Raw genomic sequence first — 22028 nt, 5'->3', positions numbered from 1 at the left:
GGTTTCCTCTTCTAAATAATAGCATTAAATATAAGACATAGAATCTCCAAACGTAATGATATATTGGTAGCTTGTGATAGCCCTGTCATAACAGGGTATTTTTATTCTCATCTTTATTCTTGATGTGTTTAATTTAAAATATTTTTATTTGATCTCTCGTGAAATGATAGGCCTGAATTAATGACATTACTGTTTCCAAATGCTCTAGAGAGATAAGGTAATGTGAGCCAGCAGGAAAAAGCTCAGCAAACAATTTGATCTTTGTTTTAGGCACCTGGAATGAGATTCACTTGAATAAATACAGATATTTACATTAGTCCAAATTGCTATATGTTCCTCCTACAGACAGCAGAGATCTACTCAAGGTATTGGATGGAGCTGAGGGAAAAATCAGTCTCATCCTAACATAGGCAATTACAAGAGATCAAGTGAAATGCATTATAAAAGTTCCTATTTCCTTGCTTTGGCTGCAGAGGAAAACTAGGGTGAGTGATACCCCTGGCAACATCTGTACTGGAGATACTGTAAGAGATGTGACACGTCCAGAATTTGTTATCTCTCTGAGAGGATGTTCTAAGCATAACAATTCAACCAAGAGAAGAAAACTGTCAGGAAATCTTCATCTGCTCTACAAGGCTACTACTTGTGCTACTCCATGTTTGTGTTTTAGGGGGTTTCCCATATTTACGAAGGATTCAAGTCAGGTAACCCAAGGAGTAAAAATCTACTACATAGGGTAAAGCCTAAGTAATAATAGTGAAAGACTTTCCCTAGTGACATGCTGATGGTGGAAGATCCAGTTCTTGCTCTGTCTAATATCCAGTATAGAGTGGAGTGGAGATACATAGTAGAAGACCAAGTGCTTGTAAGAAAATTTGCTATTGTTACTCCTTATTGAGTTTGACAATGGGGAGGCACTTGCGGGAATTGAGGAGCAATGTGCACTGATGTTGTTCTGCTGACTGGAATTCAGATTAAGTCTTCAAGTTTATGTGTCCATGCATACACATATTCAAGTGAGATCTGATCAGCCCTTCTAATCAATGGATATCTGAGGCTTGATTTAGTTGCTTAGATATGGGTGGCCCAGAACACTTGAGAAGCTTGAGGACAAAATGCCTGACCTTTGGCTGCTGTTTCAGAAGAGGTGGATCTTCCCTATGTCCTGTGTTTATCTGCCAGCCTCATGTGGCCATCTCAGATACACTAGAGTATCTCATACAGTGCTGCACATGTATTTCTGGGCAGTTGAATCAAAATATAGATCATCCTTGGCTATAATGGCAGCTTAGACACCTCATGAAATGCGGGGAGTCAAAGAAACCTGAATCTGAGAGCTGGCAACTCTGCAGAGTTTGAATCTGTTCCAAGTCCCAGATTTTGCAGCTGAGTTGGGCAGATATGCCCCAAGGAGTATATAAGCCACTAATCCAGGGTGTCAAAGCCAGACCTCTGATGCTTCTTAAAAAAAACAAGCAAATACGAGTTGGATGGTTTGAAATTATGAGTTACATTACTGTAGCTATAATGTTGTGTGCTGGCCCATAACTCAAATAATTATCTTATTGCATGTGTTAAGGTTGCTTAAGATGTCCTAGTAATTAGATCATGGCAGTTTGGAGCTGGCTGGTTTTTTTGGTGGGCTAAATAATTTTCTGAAGCATCTGATTTTGGTCATTCTCAGAGATCGGAAGCTGGGCAACATGATCATAGAATCACAGAATCACAGAATGGTTTGGGTTGGAAGGGACCTCCAGAGGTCATCTAGTCCAACCCCCCCTGCAATGAGCAGGGACATCTTCAAGTAGATCAAATATTATTTCTATCTTGCTCTCTGCTTTCTGAGCTATATGATGTTTCAAATTCAGTTACGCAGAGTGTCTGTGTGTTTTCGGAGGAAATGGTAGATTGACTTCTGAACATTTTATTGCCCTCTAACTTTTCTTTCTGTGCCTCTTCCCAATTTAAGACCATATGGGATGCCTACTCAGATCTTCCCAGCATGCACTGAAAGTCAGCACAATTAAGCAGTGGGAGGCAGGGAGAGCAAAAACTTGACTGGCATGGCCTGAGTTAAGCCACAAGAAATCTTGTTGCCTAATGTGTTGTGAGGAGGAGAGCAGGGCAAGACCTCTGATTCTATACATCTTATTTGGCAACGCTCCCATTGTACTCAACAGAAAGAAAGTGGGACTAATGAGACACGTTGTCACTATTTGTTCAGATGTGACCTAACCCCTGTATTTTTTTTTTTTTTTTAATTTTATTTGCTTATGCTGTAAACAGAGGACCAGGCCATTGCCAGGCATAAATAAATTAATATATAAAATGGGTCCTTTGTGTTCTTGGTACGTCTGTGAAGCATTGACCCTGAATTTGACCTTGTATAAAATCACAGTTATTCTGGAATGAATGTTTCTGTGCTGTCATATGGTAGATAGTGTTCTGCGCATTCATCCAAAACACCTCACTTTAAAAAAAAATTACATTGGTGGTTTGTGAGTGTGTCAAGGTTGGTTCTTTTGTGTGTTCTTACAATTTCCCCGCAATGTCTCATCATTTGTCTCATGTAACATGATTCACTTATACAGGTTTTATAGCTGTAGAGAATGACAAGTGCATTAATGTGCTGAAAGAAGTATGTTAGTATGAAGCTACAAGCCATTTATTATTTATGCTGTTGAATCCTTTTACACCCACAATAAATATTTTCCAACATCAATGAAGCTGCAAAGATTCATCACCACAGACCCGCATTTTTAAATGATAAATATCTTTGCTCACTACTGTCATACATAATTTCTAGCAATAAAGGTTGTCTCTTATTTCTAACAAATAAGTCTATCAACTGAGACACAGATCTGTATTTATCTATGTTTCACATTCCTCTCTCCATACAACAATTTGTAGCCCTGCGCATTCTGTGTAAATTTACCTGAGTGGCAGTACATGCACTGGAGACCAGATTTTGATTAGAAGTGTAGTACTCAATTTGAGAAGTTTTCTTCAACAGTCCACTCATGTAGCAGAGTATTTAATTCACTGTGAGAAGCTACAGCATGGTGTGGCACAGGAGATAGCCAGATATGATACTCCTATGGTAGTTCTCGAGGTGTAATGTTTGTGAAGATCTTCAAGCTGCTGTCAACCTCTTTTGCTTCTTGATTTGTCTTGCTCCATGTTATGAGGTTGTTCTGTTCCCACTCTGAAAATTGCTGTTACATTCATTGCTGGCATATGTGGAATAAGAAGGAAAGATAAATATTTTACCAGGTAATGGTAAAATTGAAGGTGGAGCCTGATCAGTTTTGCAGTGCATGATGAGAAGAAGGGTCTTCAGGTCTATGGCCCAGAATCCACTCTGGGAAATTAATACCAAGGCAATTTGTTAATCACCTCTGTATTTATTTTTGGGGTGGGTTCTTTTGGTTGTTAAATATATGGAATGCAATAGTATATCTGTGCAATATGTACTGCTTCTGATTTTCTAAAGTTAGCTGAACTGACGGAAGAACAATTTTAGATTGAAGATTTTCTAGCTCTTCTCACTTAAATGAAGAAATCATTCAATTAATCCTGAAATCAAACAAACAAGCCAACCAGACCAAACCAACAAAAAACCCCACCACATTTAGTTTAATTCAGGGTTGTTGTTTTGGCTGTTAACTGCTATAAAGAACAGATTTAGAATGAAATGCATCTTAGTGTTCGACTCTGTAATATTTGAACTATTTGAAAAATCTCCAAGTATTTATGCTGGAAAATACAAGGCAGCATTTAGGAAACGGAAACATGTACCAAATATAAAACTAGGGTTTTGTTTGGTTTTGTTTTTTGAAACTTTCTCTTTGTGATTTATTATGTGATGCACTCCTCCAAAAAATTCAGGAAATTCTGGTACCCAAAGCCTCCAGCCAAGTTTTTGGTTCCAGTGTGGTAGGTGCTGCACAAATACTGTGCGAAAGTAGACAAAGCAGACATTAGGTGAGAAATGAAGACTTTTAGCCAGGCTATGTGATTTTTGCTCTGCCGAGGGGCAGCATCCTGGACAAGTGTCCTCCTCACTTATCAGTTCTGCCTCAATGGAAATGGCCACTCGGCTCAGTGATACCTCTGGGCACTTTCAAGTGGTGTCTTCTGAAAAGATCTCATAGCTGTCACTGGACCAAGGGTTGGACTGGATGATCTCTGAGGTCTTTTCCAACCCAGTTGACTCTGTGATTCTGTGACTTTCACGTGGTGTCTTCTGAAAAGATCTCATAGCCGTCACTGAGACGCTCTGCTTGAGGAACAGAAATAGATTTTCTGAACTCAACTGCACTGTCAGGAAGAAGCAAAGCAACTCAAAATGTGGGGTTGAAGATACTCTGAAGATACTCTGAGGGATAGATGCCTGTGAAATGCTTAAAGGTGTACAGAGCCCTTTGAACCGCTCACTTGAAAGTTTAAGGAATATGTTTTTCTCCTCAAAGCCCTGTTTAAAGACAACCAGTGTGTTGGTGGTGTTGTGTAAGCGATGCTAAAGAAATTTTCTCTCTTTCTTCTTGGGATTGGAGATGTGTGGGACAAAGAGATTTGATGCTGTTGACAAGGGTCAATTTGTTGAAATGCAGATTTCTCAGGAAGGATTGCAGCTTGGGAAATATTCACTTGAGAAGGAGATCATGGCTCCAGAGAGATGTATTCACTTACCTCAGAATATCATGCTGCCTGGAGAGTTAGGACACTTGTTATTTTTGTCGGTTTTTACATACTTCAAATGAAAATATTCACCCAAAAACCACGATGACACTCCTCCTCTCTCCCCACATTGCGATCTGAAAATGTTAAAAAATCTCCAAATTCCCAGATGGCAAAAGAGCATCCTGGCTAGTTCTCTCATCAGTGCACGTTGTCAATTTATTTGCTGTTTTAAGCCAGGGATTTTTTCTTTTTCCTCTTTGGATACCACAGTCCTTTTGGTCCTTGAAGATGAAGAATAAAGCCCTTCAGTCTTAACTATGAGTAAGGGGAAAGTCCATGCCATTGCAGGGTGGGAGATAGATGGTATAGCAAGTCCTATGCAACTGCTTTTAACTCACTTTAAGCACCATGTCTGACCTAAAGCCGTGCACACAGGCTGTAAACAGGAGTTCATTTCTGGGCCCCTTTCTTTCTGCCAAAGCTTCTTTATTGTCCTTGCCTTCTGTTTCTGCATTCATGTCTGCTACTAGCATACATATTTATCTTGTTTTTCTCCCTTACCAGCCAGTTTTCTATTTGCTTCCTAATATCCTTCTGAATCTATGATCCTAGATTATTCTCCGTAGCAAGCTTTTGCCACTTTTTTCATACAGATTTCCTCATATCATCCTGTACCAAGCCAGAAAGGCTGGTTAGGTCTAAGCTGCTCTCCAGTATGTCCCACAGTGGCTGAAAGATGTGTTGCCTCTGCGCCTTGCTTCACCCAGACTGGGTTCCTGAACCTTCTCTCATTCTTCCCACTCAACCTCTCCCGTGGGTCATTACTCCAGATTCCCTTGTTCTGGTATCTCCCTTCATAGAATCACAAAATAGTTTGGGTTGAAGGGACCTCCCAAACTCATCCAGTGCCACCCCTGCCATGAGCAGGGACATCTTCACCCAGATCAGGTTGCTCAGAGCCCCGTCCAGCCTGGCCTGGGATGTCCCCAGGGATGGTTCATCCACCACCTCCCTGGCCAACCTGGGACAGTGTTTTACCATCCTAATTTTAAAAAAATTTCTTCCTCATGTCCAGCCTGAATCTCCTCCCGTCTGGTTTAAAACCATCACCCCTTGTCCTAACACAACAACCCTTGCTAAAAAGTCTGTCCCTTCTATCAGACCATCTCCTTCATCCCAGCTTTTATTATTTCTCTTCTTTCTCAGGCCAACTCAGCATCCAGTCCTGCAGCCTCTGGGCTGGGTCCCTTCTCCCCCCTCCCTGTCCAAGCATCTCTGCACATCCTCACTTCCACACAGCAAAGGCAGGAATTTCTTTACTTCCCAAAAAGCCAGAGGAGTCTTATTCATCTGATGGCTTTTCCTTTTCTCCCTGGCTCCAATTTGCAGCGAGTATTTTTTTTTTTGCAAAAGCGCTCATCCCCGAAGCTAACAATAAAACTGTGTGTGCGTGTGTGAGCGAGAAGAGGGAGGGAGAGAGCAATACAACAGCCTGGCAATGTGAGACGGCATCGGAGAGCTGCGAGACCAGGGGAGCTGGTGAAGAGACGCAAACCCCTCGCCCTGGGCTCAGTGTGAGCCCATTGGTTCCGCAGCTGCTGGTTTAAAGCAGAGAAGAGCTTGGAGGATCGGACTGCACAGCCAAGCGCAGACTCTCAGCCAAGTTGTCAGCACGCTGGGAAGAGGAGAAGCTCACACACGCACACACACAGGAGATTGCAGGGTGTCCGCAGCTTGATGTGCTCTTTTTTTTTTTCCAGAAGGGAAGAGAGGGGACCAAATAAATCACAAAAGGGGGAAGGAGCTTGATCCAGCCCAGCAGTTCTGCGGGGAATAATGGATGTGACCATATCTCAGTTCATCCTAGAAGAATTTGATGTCAACTGCAGCCTCCTGGATCGTTTACAAGAGACTTTTTTAGAGAGTTCCTCTATCCCTTTCCTGGGCTTTGATGGTAGGAAACATTACCTAGCAGGGCTCCGCAAAGATTCCGTTTGCTTTGTGATGCAAAGTGTGTCGCTTTTGTGCTTACTCAGCTGCTGCTTTTTCTCTTTCTGTCTCCCTTTTTTATTGCAAAAGGTCCGTACTGCAATGCCACAACCGATCAGATCGGGACCTGCTGGCCCAGAACCTCGGCGGGGGAACTGGTAGAAAGACCCTGCCCGGAGTTCTTCAATGGGATCAAATACAACACCACGAGTAAGTACAAACCTCTCTCTGTCTCCCACATATCCAGTGTTAAGAAGGCACCTGGAAACACCCAAAATATATTTTCCATTAAAAAAAAAAAAAAAAAAAAAGTGTTTGCCTGGGAATCAACATTTCCTCCACACTCCAGCCTGTATATTCAAAATTCCTGCCTGGAATAATGCAGATTTCTCAAAAGCACAGACTTTTGTACATTGATTCCTCTTAAGTGTGTTTATGCAGATCTGGGCAAAAATACCCTCTGCAATCTAAGGAGATTATACTGTGCTTTCCGTGCTTGTTCATGTGTAGATGTGTATAGATGAATGTATTTGTAGCAGCACTTCAACCATTTGCATAACTAAAGATCCTTTTACTTCTGAGTAAAAGACTTGAGAGTCTGTCTGTCTGAGCAGGGGGACAAACTGGGCTGGAAGTTGTATCTAACAAACAAGGCTGGGGTCTGGAATCTGTTTAATAACTTCATCAGCAGTTGGCTTGTAAGGCTGGGGTGGCTGCATCGTTACTGCAAGGGAAACAGTAGAGGATATTATGAGGCAAATAATATTCAAAGCAAGGGAGCATGGGGGCTCCTTAGAAATCTCTTGGAACTGATACTTTGGTCTTAGAGGTAAACAATGATGATGACTCACTAAAAATTCATTATTCAGGCTGTTGGACCCAGGGATTCATTTCCTTTTCCTTATCTGTCAACACTGTTTGGACATTCATTAAGAGTTTTTAACATATCAGTTCCAAATATGTGTACCCACTTGTTTGTCACTCATTTTTCAGTGTGCTTTTGACTGTGGGGGCGTTTCATTCCGTGTTTCACTCTGAACTGTTGCTGGGGTGCTAGCTGTCTAAATTTCAGGTAGTTCTATTTCGTGTGGCTAGCATTCTTAATAAGTCCCATAAAAGAACCGACCCTGTCAATAGACCTTATATTTTAACTTGTTGAAAGCGAATTTATTATTCCCCAGCTCTAAGTGTCAAGGGTCATATAACTAGACAAAAGTTCTGTGTATTTGCTGTGCAAAACAAAGCCCTGTTCCAGATTTGTTCTTAGGGACCACCTTCCGTCATCCTTGACTTGGAGCAGAATAAGGAGGTTACCTCAGAGAACTGCAAGATCATCCTCAAGCCTTATATTCTCTGACCTGTGCTCTTCACAATAAAATAGGTGGGAATATACAGAGGCCTGGGTTATGCTGTCTTGGATTAGAGCTCTTAGTCCGCTACCTTTAGAGTCTCAGTTGAGATGTGAAGAAAATTTCTGAGAATTAAGGACAGCTCAGACAAGAGCAAGTGTATCAGAACAGACCCTTAAAGAACAGCCATAGAAAATGTACCTCACAGAAGCATGGCATTTTTTTTTCCGATTCCTCTTTTTTTGGTGGGGGTTGTCAGTATTTCCACTGCTTTATTTTTGTTTCTCCAAAAGGAAAAAGGGAAGGAAAAACAAATAAATAAATAAATAAAGCATTAGGGATGATTCCTTATTTATATCATAAACACAGCAGAGAGAATTTAAAGGCTTTTTCTGTGCATGGAAGAAAAAAGATCTTGAATACCCCATTTTATTTTGGTAGACTCTGTAGTTTATTAACAATCTGATTTAAAGTTCTTCCCTGCACCTCTCCCTCACAATGGTGGCTAATGCTTGTATTACAGCGCTAATATATATTCTGAAATTCCTTGCTTTTAAAACAACGGCATGTTAAGTAAATTAAAGACTGATAAAAATATGTCGCGGAAATGCTGAAGCATTATTTTGTCATAGGCTGTGGAAATGGACATTTTTTTCATTTCACAATGTAACAGTCGCAACATAAAATGTGAATAGTCACATTGAGAAAATGTGTTTCTGCAGGACGGATTGGAGGTTCATACTGGTGCCCAGATGTGGTAGCGTATGTGGCTTGCAATAGAGAACTACATTACACTGAAGCCACTGGCGGTGCCTTTCAGTTGATCTTATGCTTTTCCATGTGTGTCACTCCTCCAAGTTGTGGTGTAGACAAGGAAGGGAAGGACTATACCAACATTTGAGTCAACTTGTAAAATCAGTGGCTTCTTGGGCAATAGTAGTTGACAATTAAGGCTTGGGAAAGCAGTAGGACAGCAGGTTAAGATTTGAACGCAGAGGTACAATCTCTTTTGCGATTTGAAAAATGTGGTGATTAGTACACACAGAACATGCCCAAAGTTTGGGAAATCTGAATATTGACACGCTCTCACTACTTTTACTCGCATGATTTCGCCAAGTCGATTTGTGGGCTGACTAGAGGGTCATTTGTAATGAGACTCAATGTGCTTAAAAACTAGACTGTGAACTTCGTGCAGATAATAAAATAAGCACAACTGATAAAAAATGGGAAATGGATCTTGCAGATTTCAGAGGTGAATTATACATCTGCAAAGTGAAGTTTTGATCAGGAGGTGGCTTGGATTAATATAAAATTCCTGCCTAGGACGTGTAGTGTAGTTTTTTCCTGTTTCATTTTCCATTTTGGTGAGGTAAAGGGAGAAATGGTGGTGTGTAACATTTTACTGAATTGTTTTTGAGAGGGAAATCAGACAGGTTTAAAAAAAACACCGTGCAATGCCTTTCTTGTACTAAAGGCTTATCCAGTTCTAGGTCATAACTCAGCTATTTATTATACTGTCATGCATCCCGTGTTTGTGAGCTGCCACCTTTTGGTATCTATATTTAGTCTGGTTTTGTACAGCTGTGAGTATAATGCTCATTCTGATGTGTATAAAACTTTTGGATCAGTGATATTTTTTTGGTTTTTAGAAATGAATCTCTCAAACATTGCAGGTTCATTGCAGGTTCATAAAAGTAGCTAGTCAGCTGGAATGAACCCAGTAGCATTCTCTGTAAATGAAAGCTTTTGCATTGTAGACACCAGAAAATCCAGACTTGGAAGTGCCCGAACTGTATTAAAAACTTAGACCAGACTTAGTCAAGCACAAAGTGCTGAACCATAGTAAACCAGGCTGCCCAAATTCTTGTACTCACGGGGCTATTTCTGCGCCTTATTGTAGCTTCTGTGCACAAAGTATATAGAATTCAAGACAAAATGTGACAAGTAGTTCACATCACCGCAGATCAGGTCATCAAAGGCTTTGGATGGACCTACCCTGGATTGGTATCCATCGCACCAACTGTCTTGCTTTGGTTGTCGCTCTAAGTCAGAACCCTTGAGCGCTCAGATGGGAAACACTATCAAATCCTGTAATAGGCCAGCGAAATATAACTAAAGGGTATTTGAGTCCAAAACCTTAAGAAAAAGAACTGATGCATAAAAAAATCCCCTCCTGTTTGCTACTACAGAATAAACTGTTTGCATAAAATATTTCCATTCTAACTGCAAAAAATTCCCATGGTGATTTTGTGCTTGTTTCTGTGTCTCTTGGGAACTGCTGAGTGACTCAGATAAGTTTCAGTTGGCTTTTTAAAACAAAGTCTGTCAGTCTGTGAGTATTTTTCATCTCTGACACTTTGTTATTTTGGTGATTTTTTTTTCTCCCTTTCTGTTTGGGAAATAAAGTCATGCTGATAAATCAAGATCTGGTTACCCTTTAGTATGATTTGTCAATAGAGGCAAAATGTTCTTTGACCAAAAATCTGAAAATTGTTTCATTCACTTACAACTTCGTAATTTTGCAGAAAAGCTTATGTATTATTCTCAAAGGGAAAAAAAAAAAAGAAGGAAAAATGTGTGTGTTGGTGCAGTGGGTGGCTGTGCACTTGTCTCTGCTCAGCATCTATATTTAGCTAAAGATGACAATATCATTGCTGCCCTCTAGATGTGTTTGTGCTTTGACAGTGTGAAGCTTTTATTCTTGTTTTAAGAAACACATTTATTCACTTATTAGGATATCCTGAAGCTTGATTAATTCAGCAAATGGGCAGTAATGAGGCTCTTTTTGCTGCTCACACAAAAGTGGTTGTGCATGCAAGTACAGCATGTTACAGGCTCAACTTTAGCTCTTTCCTTTGCCTACAAATCGCACTGTGCAATGGTGAAATCCAGGATTAGATGTTCACCTGATGGTCAATAAGTGTTGACTCCTGTAGCATTAGCTGTTTGATTTGAGTTTGTCTACAACAAGAGGTGCAGCGGAGGGTGTTCTGTGGTAAGACCATGGTGGGGCTGGTCAGCTCGGTTTGTGCTGGTTGCAGGCAAAAGGTGGAAGCATTGGAAGGTCTCCGACTTGCAGATTAAGACACATAAATCTAGGTATTTCCAAGTAGGTGTCAACAGCTAATCTAAGTATCTAAGTTATTACAAGTTAGTGGGGCTCTAATTGATACAGGGGATGAAGCCTAGGGAGTTACTCAACTCAACTTAAATGTACAGAACAGCTCAGTAGCCCATGCAGAAGTGCTATTAACATTTTATATGTTCAGGTGTATTTTTACCTAGTTCCTGTTTCAGAAGCCCCAGGTCTTGTTTAGGTTTGTGTTTTATCTTCCAGGCCACATACATGTTGCAGATACACTAAGACAGATGATACGGTGCCTTTGTTTAGGCAACTGAATTCATCCCTGGGTGCCTATTGAGCTGAACTAAACCCACACCTGGGGATCGACATGAGGAGGTCAGACAGCTTTTGTGATCAACAGGAACAAAAGGTCTCTACAGCTCTAGCTCCCTCTCTGCAAATCCCCCTCTCTCACACTCTCAGCATAGGAACGCTCTTGGAGATAGCCACTTCAGATGAGTGGTTTGGGTATTGCAAAAAGCATCCTCATCTTCTCCAGGGACTATGCTGCTGAAAACAGGCACATAAGTGCTGCTAACCTTGCACTGATAGGGATTTGGTCTCTCCCTGCCTACTCTTTGTTCTGATGGTGTTTACACCACAGTGTACACACCATGTCCTGGGGTGTACCAAGCACAGTATCACCAGCCGGTCAAGGGAGGTGATTGTCCCAATCTACACTGCACTGGTGTATCCCCCCCATGAGTACTGTGTGAAGTTTTGGGCACCACAGTATAATAAGGACATCAAACTGTTGGAGTGTGTCCAGAGGAGGGTGACCAAGACAGTGAAAGACCTTGAGGACAAGATGTACAGGCGTGGCTGAGGTCGCTTGGTTTGTTCGGCTTGGAGAAGAAAGGCTGAGGGGGGACTTTGTCACAATCTACACCTTCGTCATGGGGGGGCAGTGGAGGGAAAGGTGTGGAGGAAATGGAATGAAGCTGCATAAAAGGAAGTTCAGAATGCACATTACGAAAAGGTTCTGCACTGAGAGGGTGGTTGGTCACTGGAACAGGCTGCCCAGAGTAGTGCTTATTGACACCGAGCCTGTCAGAGTTCAAGGAGCAACTAGAGAATACTCTTAGTTAGATGGTTTAGTTTCAGGTAGATCTGCAAGGAGCAGGGAGTTGTACTCAACTTGAGATATTTTGCGATTCCATGATTTGATTACTCCTTGGTAGCTCTATAAACAACTGCCTTGTTGAGAATGATTTGGAGAGGGTTGGAGACTTGGGAGCTTGGCTGTTGGTCACATGGATGGATATGGGAGAAAGGACGACTGGCACAAGTATCACAGTTGTACCTATTGACATGGCTTACTCCACACTGAAAGAAAAATCCCTGCACTTCCTTGTTGTCTCATCTTGAAGAGAGGCAAATAGTCTATTGTGTGCTGAGGGAAGGCTGAAGAAGTAAATTAATAGCTTTTCTGTTTTGCATCTCCTTTCTTTTGAAAGAGGTTAAAGAGAAGATTTAATTTTTAAAAGAGCAAAAGAGCTGATTTTCATAGGTTAAACAATCATTCTTTTATCAAAATCTAACCTCTGCTGCCTTTCTTTCTGGTTAATTATTGTTCAAAGTTCTTCTGCAGTGGTGGCTTCAGCTTACACATAAAACACTAGTCTTGCTTGGAAATCATTGGTCACAGAGTCTTTTTCATACTATGTGAGTAAGATCTGTCCTGATAACTGCAGAAATGTGCACTTTTATAAATGGCTAGCCTAGAGGTTCAATTAACATTTTCACTCGTGCTTTATCTCACATATTTTAGTGTCTTGAGCGCTTCTGTTGATCACATTCACACAACTTTTTCCCTGGAGGTTATTTTGGTTCCATTTCTAAAGGGTGCATTTTTGAAACCTAAGTCCCTTTGTGGGGACCCTTTATGTTCTGTTGGCCTTTCATCTTTACTGAAGAGAGAGAAACAAGATGTCCATCAACACAACCTTGTAAGCATGAGCAGACATACAGCTGGATTCAGTGAGGAGATGCAGCTGAGGTGCATCTCAAGGACAAGATGAGAGGCAGCAGATGTTAAGCAGCTCTGGTGCACTGGCATTTGGATTTAAGGGCTCTTTAAATATTAAAAACACATTTCTGAGAGTTTTGAAGGTCAAATACACTATTTTCTCTTTTTGCTAGGCAATGAGTTTGTGTTTTCACACTCAGTACTACAAAGCCCTAAAACCACTCCCACCTCATCTCTCTTCTGTAACCTTGTTAGATGTCCAGAATGCTTTTATTCCACTGGACCACTTAATGACTTGGGGTAAGAAGAGGTATTTTGTAGGCCAGTTTTGATTACAAGCTAGCTGTAAGAAGTCTATTTAAAAAAGATAAAAATCTGCCATTTTGAAGAAGCCTTGTTTTAGCCATCCTGGGGTGACCAACACAATATTTGTCAGGTAGGGAGTCAAGAGTACGTGAGAGTTCAAAGGAGAAGGCAGAGGAGAAACCAAACAAACACAGCAGAGGAAAAAGAAAACTGGAATTGGAATTCTAGGGGAGGCAATAAAACACAATTTTTAAACTCTTAAAGCTTGTCTCTGAGGAGAAAAAATCTGCAGTTTATTAGGTCAGCTTGATTCCAATGGCGTTCTATCTAGATGAAGAGTTCAACCACCTTCGTTCAATTTCTCTTGCTAGCTTAGGTTGAATTCTTCCACAAAAACAGCAGTGGGAGGCTCTTGATTTGAGTGCATGCACAGATGGGAGAGGCTTTTTTTCTTAATTTTTTTTTGTTTTGTTTTGTTTTTCTTTCTTTCCATTGTGAAGCATAATTTGTGGTAAGAGATCACTCTGATTTTGCAGTTTGGAAGAAGAGTGTTGAAAACAATATTTAAAAGGAGGAGTGAATATAACCCATCTTTCTTTCTCGCACTGCTATCATCCTGTGAAATGTGATTTCTTCACTGAGCACAGAATAGAAGCTAATTGCATGTAGTAAAATAAGATTATTAATGTTATTTCAGTCATGTTCGGGGACGTTTTCATAAGCTAGTTAAATATGGATTAATAATTTTCTTCACTAGTAAGTTATGAGGTAGCTTTGCTATGATCTGATTGTGTCTGTTTGGGATTCTCTTAAGTTTAGGCTTGACTTTCAGGGCAGCCTTCACACATTTCCCAGAGCCAGGAATTGGTGCTGCCGCTCTGGACCACGTCCATCAGTAGCAGGAGCCCCAGTCCCTTGCTTTGCCCTTCAGGACGGTGACCCTGAATTTGAACTTGTGGCAGAGGGGTCATCACCCAAAACTTCTGGACTGGTCATGAGAAAATGATGACGGCTCTTTGAGAGGGCTTGAACCTTGTGGCCTTCAGGAGGGTCAGCAAACACAGGGTTGCATACAGTTTTTTGGGAGGCTTCTGTGGCCTAAGGAAGCTGCACCATTCACCTCTCCATCACTTGCATGAGATATTGAGCTGTTGCCTAAGCTGACGGCAGCTCCCAGCTGGCAAACAGATGGACTGAGGTTCAGTTTCTTCCCACAAGCTAGGAATTAGATAGTACTTGCAAAATCGTGTGCTTCTGGGGCCAAGGGAGGAGTAAAAAAGGGAATGGCTCGGAAACATATGGGGAAGAGAAGGAATTAAATACATTGCAAAGGGAGACAAAGCAAGAAATCCTCATCTCAGAACATCAAAATGAGAGGAAAAAATCCCACCCAGCTACATCTAGTGTGGGCACTGTCTTGTGGATGTGCGATTTCTTGTTTTATTCTGCCTTATGACCCGTTTTCTCTCCAGCCAAGCTGTGGGGGGATGAGGTTTGGAACCCTGCTGGGGAACGTGGAATCAGGCTCTTCTCTCCAGTAGCTGAACACTTGAGACTGCGCCTCACTGGGTTCCAGCCTCTGTGTTTATTGTCACAAAACCTTAGGGAGAGTGTTTCAGAAGGAATGGTCACCCGTAATTCTGCCTCTCAGCCACAGGGTGTCACTTAAAGTGTAGGTAAAGTGTCCATGGGCATCTGCACTGGGTCACTCAGGGGTGGAAATGATGGATGGAGTAAAAGAAACCTGGTGTGAATGGTGGTCCTGGACCTTGTCCTGCTCTAATTACCCCCAGTGCTGCCTCTGCAGCTTCCCCACCCTGCAGGATGGTAAAAGAGACTCATTGAAGTGAGACCAAGAACACAAAGGAGGATGAGGAGGATGTTCTGGAAGGAACCCTGCTATCCCTGCCTTTGTGGAGCTCTTGCTTGAGAGCAGGTCACTGGCTGAAGGTAGGTGGTTGGTGGTGGTTTCACCAGTGCTAAACTTTGTTCCCAAGCAGGTCTGTGCTATGTTAGAAGATGTGGAGCTACACAAAGCACAATGTAGCCATTCTGGGGTGAAGCAACCCTATCAAAGAAGCTTAAGCAGTCACCAAGAACCATCATTTGGATGATGCATGGAGTTCTCCCTGCTGCACACACCCTGTTCATTGCTGGACTGCTTCCCACTGCATCAACCTGATCTCTCCTGCCTAAGTGCTGCCCCCTGAAGGTGCTGTCAGATTGTCCTTGTAGACCCTCAGGTACCTGACAGAAGCTTTATGTGCTCCTGCTTAACAATAAAAATAAATTGTCATATTAACAGTGGGACAATACCTTACTCAGCTGTGACCACTGAACTTAGCTGTTGATCAAGGGAAGGGTGTTCCGCAGATCAGTAAGTTCATAGACTGGATCTAGGTTCTTTGTATTTTAAAGTGGCAAGTGTAGGGTCCTGCATTTTAACAAGGGCAAGTGTAGGGTCCTTCACCTGGGGAGGAATAACCCCAGGCACCAGTACAGGTGAGGGGCAGACCTGCTGGAAAGCAGCTCTGGAGCATCTTTCTTATAAGGAGACACTGAGAGAGCTGGGGCTGTTCAGCCTGGAGAAGAGAAGCTGAGAGGGGATCTCATCACTGTTTATAAATATCTCAAGGGTGGGTGTCAAGAGGATGGACCAGACTCTGTTCAGTGGTGCCCAACGACAGGATGAGAGGCAACAGGCACAGACTGAAACACAGGAGGTTCCATCTGAATATGAGGAGAAACTTCTTTCCTGTGAGGTGCCAGAGCCCTGGAACAGGCTTCCCAGAGAGGCTGTAGAGTCTCCTTCTCTGGAGACATTCAAACCCACCTGGACACATTCCTGTGTGATCTGCTCTGGTGACCCTGCTTGAGCAGGTGGGTTGGACTGGATGATCTCCAGAGGTCCCTTCAACCCCAATCAGTCTGTGATTCTATATTTTCTTCTGTGCTCTTCAGTGGCATGGAAGTATCTTTGCTGTTCACATAACCATGAATCTTTGCAACTTCTGTGACTTGGAAGAACAGTATGTCAAGCAGTGTCCTGGTCCCAGTAACGTTCTCAGACTCTGAAAGTCATGCAAGGCTTTTACTCATGTTTTGCTGTCCTGTGAAAGAGGAATTCTTACTCAGTTTTGGATTACACATTGCTTATGACTTGACATCCAGATTAGAATAGCAACTCTTAGTAGCTTGGGTAGGTGATGAGAAATACATTTTCCCATTGAAATAGGAGGGGAATGGATTTTTAGCAGATGTTTTCCTTTTTTGGTTTAGTTTCATTCCCCTCAGCTCTTATTCATAGAATTTGCAATTGGTAGCCCTTGGGACAAACTCATAAAAAATCAATAAAATTTGGATTGCTTAATGCTGACTTCTTTTTCCGCGGTGCCGGAAATAACAGAGGGCCAGATGCTGCTCTATATGAGACTTGTGCAGTGGGAAGTAATCCATTGAAAAAAATCAGAAGAATAGAAACTCAATGAGGTTTGTCTATTTGTTTGTTTTAAAAAAGGCAAACAAACAAAAAACTCTCCAGATCTCATGAAGAGTTTTCCCTGGGAAAACAGAAGAAGAAAGAACCATTCCTAGTGCAGTTGCACTGTCCAAAACACCTGGTGGTTGTAAAGCACTGACCATAATGACACAAGAATTAATGCAGTTCCTTATCCTCCTGAGTAAGTCAGGGAGCAAACAGTGATTTGGAATACAGAAAATGTGTTATAGAAATGAAACAAACAAAGAAAATAGGAAATTACTTTGCTAGTGCATCATCAAGATTTTAACTAAGAAGTGAATATCTAGTGATTCTTTTTCTTACCGCTAAGAATTTTATTTTAACTTAATTATTGCTGAATTATGCCAGTAATATCTGAAACATCAGCATTTGTGTACTTCAAAGTGCACGATGGGCAGTCATTACTTCGTGCAGAATCTCCAGGCTTGCTGCATTGATTGCTGCTTTTCAAGTAGAGCAGCTAAGACAGAGTTTGGAAGCGGAGTGTATTTTCAAGAATCCTGATTTCTGTGCAGATCTTAATACACTTGAACAACCAAATGCTCTGAGCTCTACTTGGAAACCAGTGGGGACAACAGGTGTTTAGTTGCTGGAAATTGATTTCTAGGTATCATTAACTGGGGACACCCTATTCCTTTCCAAGACAACAGAATAAAAGGCAACGGATGATGGATTTTTGGGATTGCAGCAAGAAGCTTCAGGTAAGACAACAAAGGAGGTGCCTAAAAGGAGGTTGTAGCATGGAGGGAGTTGGTCTCTTCTCCCAAGTAGCAATAATAAGATGAGAGGAAATGGCCTCAAGTTGTGCCAGGGGAGGTTCAGATTGGATATTAGGGAAAATTTCTTGATGGAAAGGGCTGTCGGGCATTAGAACAGGCTGCCCAGGGCAGTGGTGGAGTCACCATCCCTGGAGGGGTTTAAAAGACACGTAGATGAGGTTCTCAGGGACATGGGTTAGTGCCAGGGTTGAGTTAATGGTTGGACTCGATCTTACAGGTATTTTCCAACTAAAATGATTCTATGGGGGTGATGAAAAGCAGGGCCGCTTCAGAGACACCTCTCGGTGTTGGGCTTTCATAGACAAAGCACCCAGCATGTCCCTGACTAGTAGGAGTTTGTTCTGTCCCAGAAGCTCTGGAGGGAGATAGAGAGACCCCTGACTTGGGAACCCCTTTTCGTCAAGGGCTTATGTGCCTGTTCTGATAGCTCCTTGTCTCAGGATGTACATGGTGACATCTTGTTTGGGAAACTGCAGGGAATTGCATAGTCATGCACTTGTCCTGTGAGTGGTGTGGGGTTGTGTGGGAGTCAGGCAACACTGTCACCAGATCACAAGAAGTAAAGCGGACTTCTCTCATTCTTTCTTGTCAACACTGTTTTATTAAAGAAAGCCAGGTTTCCACAGATCTACATGTGGTTTATTTTGGCCATAGAATCTGATCTTCCGAATTTCCCACTTTGCACAAATCTCATGTGTAAACTCAGCCACTTGCCCCAGTACTGTGCCAATGTTTAACAAATGTCTCCCTCTCGTTAGGCCTCTCTAAAAATGAACATTTCCACCTGTCAGCTGGCAGCTCTGTGCCAAAGCTGACTGTGACTAAGGGAGGCTTCTTTGCAGCACTAAAATAAGATGGTTTTTGGTTTGTTTTGTTTGAGAAGTGAAGGAACAAAGTACTATTTGGATCTGCCTTCTGTTTCAAACCTAAGTCTCAATAAGGACAGGGATGGATCCAAATGTACCTATGGTGGTGCATTGCATTGCCCAATCCAAGGGACAGTAGCTGTAGCAATATGAATATGGAGCTTTGCTGCTGTTCTTACTCTTTCTTGAGGGAGAACTGAAAGATTACCAAGGTCTTATCTTGTAGTTAAGTCATCCCGATCCACCTACAAACCTGGTTCTCAGCCTGGCCTTGTCTTTTTCATCCAAATCTGTTCTTAATCCTTCCATCTCTCCTGTATTCACTCCACATTTCTCTTGTAAAATGAATCCCGGCAACAATAATAACAACAGTTTTGTTTGCACACAAGCACTTTGTTTTATTCCTTCAGTGAATGCTGAGGGTCTGTGAGCTGAACCAGAGAGGCGAGTGTGTCAGGAGGTCATAGATGTCATATGATGTGTTTGTTTATAATGTCAAAATGGTATGTAAAATGCTCTCCTGTAACATAGAAATATGATAAATAGTAGTTTCATTTTTCAGTGAATGGGTGTAAAGTATTTCCTAGAGAGTCCTATTTGACTGATTCTCTGTTAGATCTCAACTGCAGATCCACGACTGAGTTACCGTGATTACATCAACACATGGATGAGCAGAGGAGGAACTTGTGCTGTTATTTTTTCATCACTTTTTCAGCTGGTTACGTAACATCATTCCTCCTGTCTGCCTTCATGGTGTTACCTCTTCCAGGCTCTCTATCAAATCCCATTCCCTGCAGTGACCTGACTGGCACAGAGAGCACCGTGAATGGGGTAGACACAAGAATGAGTCACTGATGCTCTGGGACCGTATGGAAATCAACTGTGTGTGCACTCAGCTTCTGGGAAACCTGGGCTAAAACTCACCTTCCGAAATCTCAGGGAAATAAATTGATTTCACTGTGGGAAGTAAATTACATGTCCAAGTGCTTAGGTTCATGAGTACTTTCGAAAATGTTACTCTGATTTTACTAGTACCTTCTGGAAACAAACAATTTCTAGTGATTTTGAGTGCTGAGCTGAGCTTTCCTTGCTGAAAATAAACATGGTGTAGCAACATAAGATATTGCAAGTTGGACTAGGTAAACCCTACTGCTCCCAGCCAGAATTTCTGTGGTTTTATGATATCCCTACAGACTTCAAATGGATCCTTCAGTGGTCTTATCATCAATATTTTGTTCTTTAAGGCACTGTCATGGCACTTAGTAGCGGTGTTTTTTAGCTTCTAGGACACTTGAACTATAAGCAGAATATGAAGAATGCATATTATATTATGTGTAACAGAGCAAGAGTAGTATCAGTCTCTTGTTTGGGTTCCTTATACCTATCAATGTGTAATGAGTAATTTTTCTACACCATTTTACTTGTTTTAGTTAATTCTCTGCTTGCTTTTAGGGCAACCAAGCGAGACTCACAGGGCACTGACCTTTGTCTCGTTGCCATGCTACCTTAATGAAAATCAGCTGGAAAAGGCAGGGCTAATTGCTTTGATCCTGAAATGTTGATGACTCATTGATGGCTCATTCAGAAAAGCAGATACTCAAGGTAGAAGGACCAGATAAAAATAGCTTTCTTGAGGTGATGTTAAGCAGTTTAAGTGCTAGAAGTTTCAAATGCTTAGGTTCTGAGTGTTGCATGATGCTTACTGGAACTTGTTGCTCTTGCTTTGGCATCTGTATCATCTTCTGCCTCAAGGTAAGAGGAGTAAACCCTCTGCTCAGCTCTCAGAAGGGAGCACTGGTGACTTGGTTCAGATGTCCCTCTGACAAGGCTGGAGCTTGCCTCCAAGCAGTGAGCTAAATATCTGATGTAGGAGCTCTGCAACACCTGGAAGATGATACTTTCTGAGGCCTCCTGGGACATATGTAGAATAGTTTTCAAAATTAAAATATTTTGCACTTCAATAGGACTGCCTGGCTTCCACTGCTAATTTATCTCTCTTCTACAAAAAGGGAAGGAATTACAGCAGCTTGCAGGAAGAGTGGAAATAGGGGGGGGGGGAAAAAAAAGAGATGAAGAGCGAAGTATGGACCCAGCAGAGTGGAAATGGAAGTTACTGGCTGAGGTGGAAGTGAGCAGAGAGACAGAGACCTTGTGCCAGGAGAAGAACATGAGTTAAGAGCTGCTGTGGGTGTGGAGTTCCTGTAGAAGACTTTAGTGAACAGGTTAAGTGTTTTAAAATGTAGAAATTCCTTTGTGCAGGTGAAAGAGTAGTAGTGCATGCAGTGTAGCATGTCAGGTTGTGTGGAGCAAGAAGCAGCAACCAGCTTGTAAACAAATAAGGACAAAGTGTTGTGAGGTTAGATGGAAAGGTGGCACAACAAAACATAGGTGAGGAGTGGTTCAGGTATTAGTACCATCAAAGAATGTAGTGTGTGAACCCTGACAGAAGGATGGGGCGAACATTAGGAGACACAGAAAATGTTTCTGGGGAAGAACTGTAGTGCTATACAAGCCATCTGCCACCTGTGAGACAACAAGCAAAAGTATCCCAGAAAAACAGTAGGTGAGAGAGGGAAGTTTTTAGTGAAATACCAGGTATAAAGAGTAGCTGTGATATGTGCTGTACTGCATCCAAGGTATGCAGGATAGAACAGATGCAATTACTGACCACAGTGCCACCAGAGTCTCTGAGCAAATTAAAACTCGATAGCAGAAAATGTCGAAGCCATTGTATCTTGTTTTGTGAGTGAAAAGTTGATGTGCAGCTTGATTTGTAGCATGTTTGGCCTAAGTGCTTTCTCTCTTTCCATGTTCCTGTGGGAAGAGATGTTCATAGACTGGTTTCCTTCGTGATCTTTTCTTGCAGTCTCCCCTCTGGCTTTCCTGTCCCCAGAGCTGGTGGGCAGGTGGGTGACAGAATCACAACCTCACATTTGAACCACTTTGGTTCTGACTACGTTGCCTTGAAAGAGCAGCTTTCAATATTAATTGGAAGACTGGCCTGGATCCATCTGGGATGTGTGGGGTTGTTCTGGTACTCTCCTCCAGTCAAGAGACAGTGTTTGTAGTTAAGCCAGTTGGAAAGGGATAGGAATAGGGTAGTTTCACACCAAATGTGCCTTGTAACTCTCAGAACAAAGTATTTAATACCATGCTACTGAACTCAGACAGCCTGCTTCAGTCTCCCATCATTTGGTCTTGCCCTTTGTAAGGTAACTCCAATAAATCAGCAACTATGAGGCTTTTCAGCTTCATAAAGACTTCTCTCCTGCTTTTTTGTTTTAGAGTGCAAGAAGTTCCCTGCTAATATGTGACCTCTGTTATTCAGTGCCATGAATTTCTGTTGAGCAGGACGGTTTTGAGGATGGAGTCTGTGTTTGCAGTCCTTGTAATGGTTTTCATCCAAAGACTTGTAGACAGACAAAGTTCTAAGCAGGAAGTTG

At 42.0% G+C, this 22028-nt stretch overlaps 1 protein-coding gene across 5 annotated transcripts in view; it reads left to right on the top strand.

Moving 5' to 3' along the window:
- CRHR2 (corticotropin releasing hormone receptor 2) overlaps positions 1-22028 on the top strand; it is a 148013-nt gene that overhangs the window by 34594 nt on the left and 91391 nt on the right. For 2 of the 5 annotated variants that reach the window (XM_082044646.1, XM_082044649.1), the window contains exon 3: positions 6763-6882. In XM_082044646.1, the coding sequence (XP_081900772.1) occupies positions 6763-6882 (120 nt within the window). Of the gene's footprint in view, positions 1-6396; positions 6638-6762; positions 6883-15581; positions 15664-22028 lie in introns of those variants that run through there. The other 3 variants (XM_082044647.1, XM_082044648.1, XM_082044650.1) reach the window with 3 other exon arrangements.

This window comes from Streptopelia decaocto (assembly GCF_964273445.1).
Source record: "Streptopelia decaocto genome assembly, chromosome: 2".
NCBI lineage: Eukaryota > Metazoa > Chordata > Aves > Columbiformes > Columbidae > Streptopelia > Streptopelia decaocto.
Note: the sequence above shows the minus strand (reverse complement) of the source record. Positions and strands in the feature narration are given on the sequence as shown.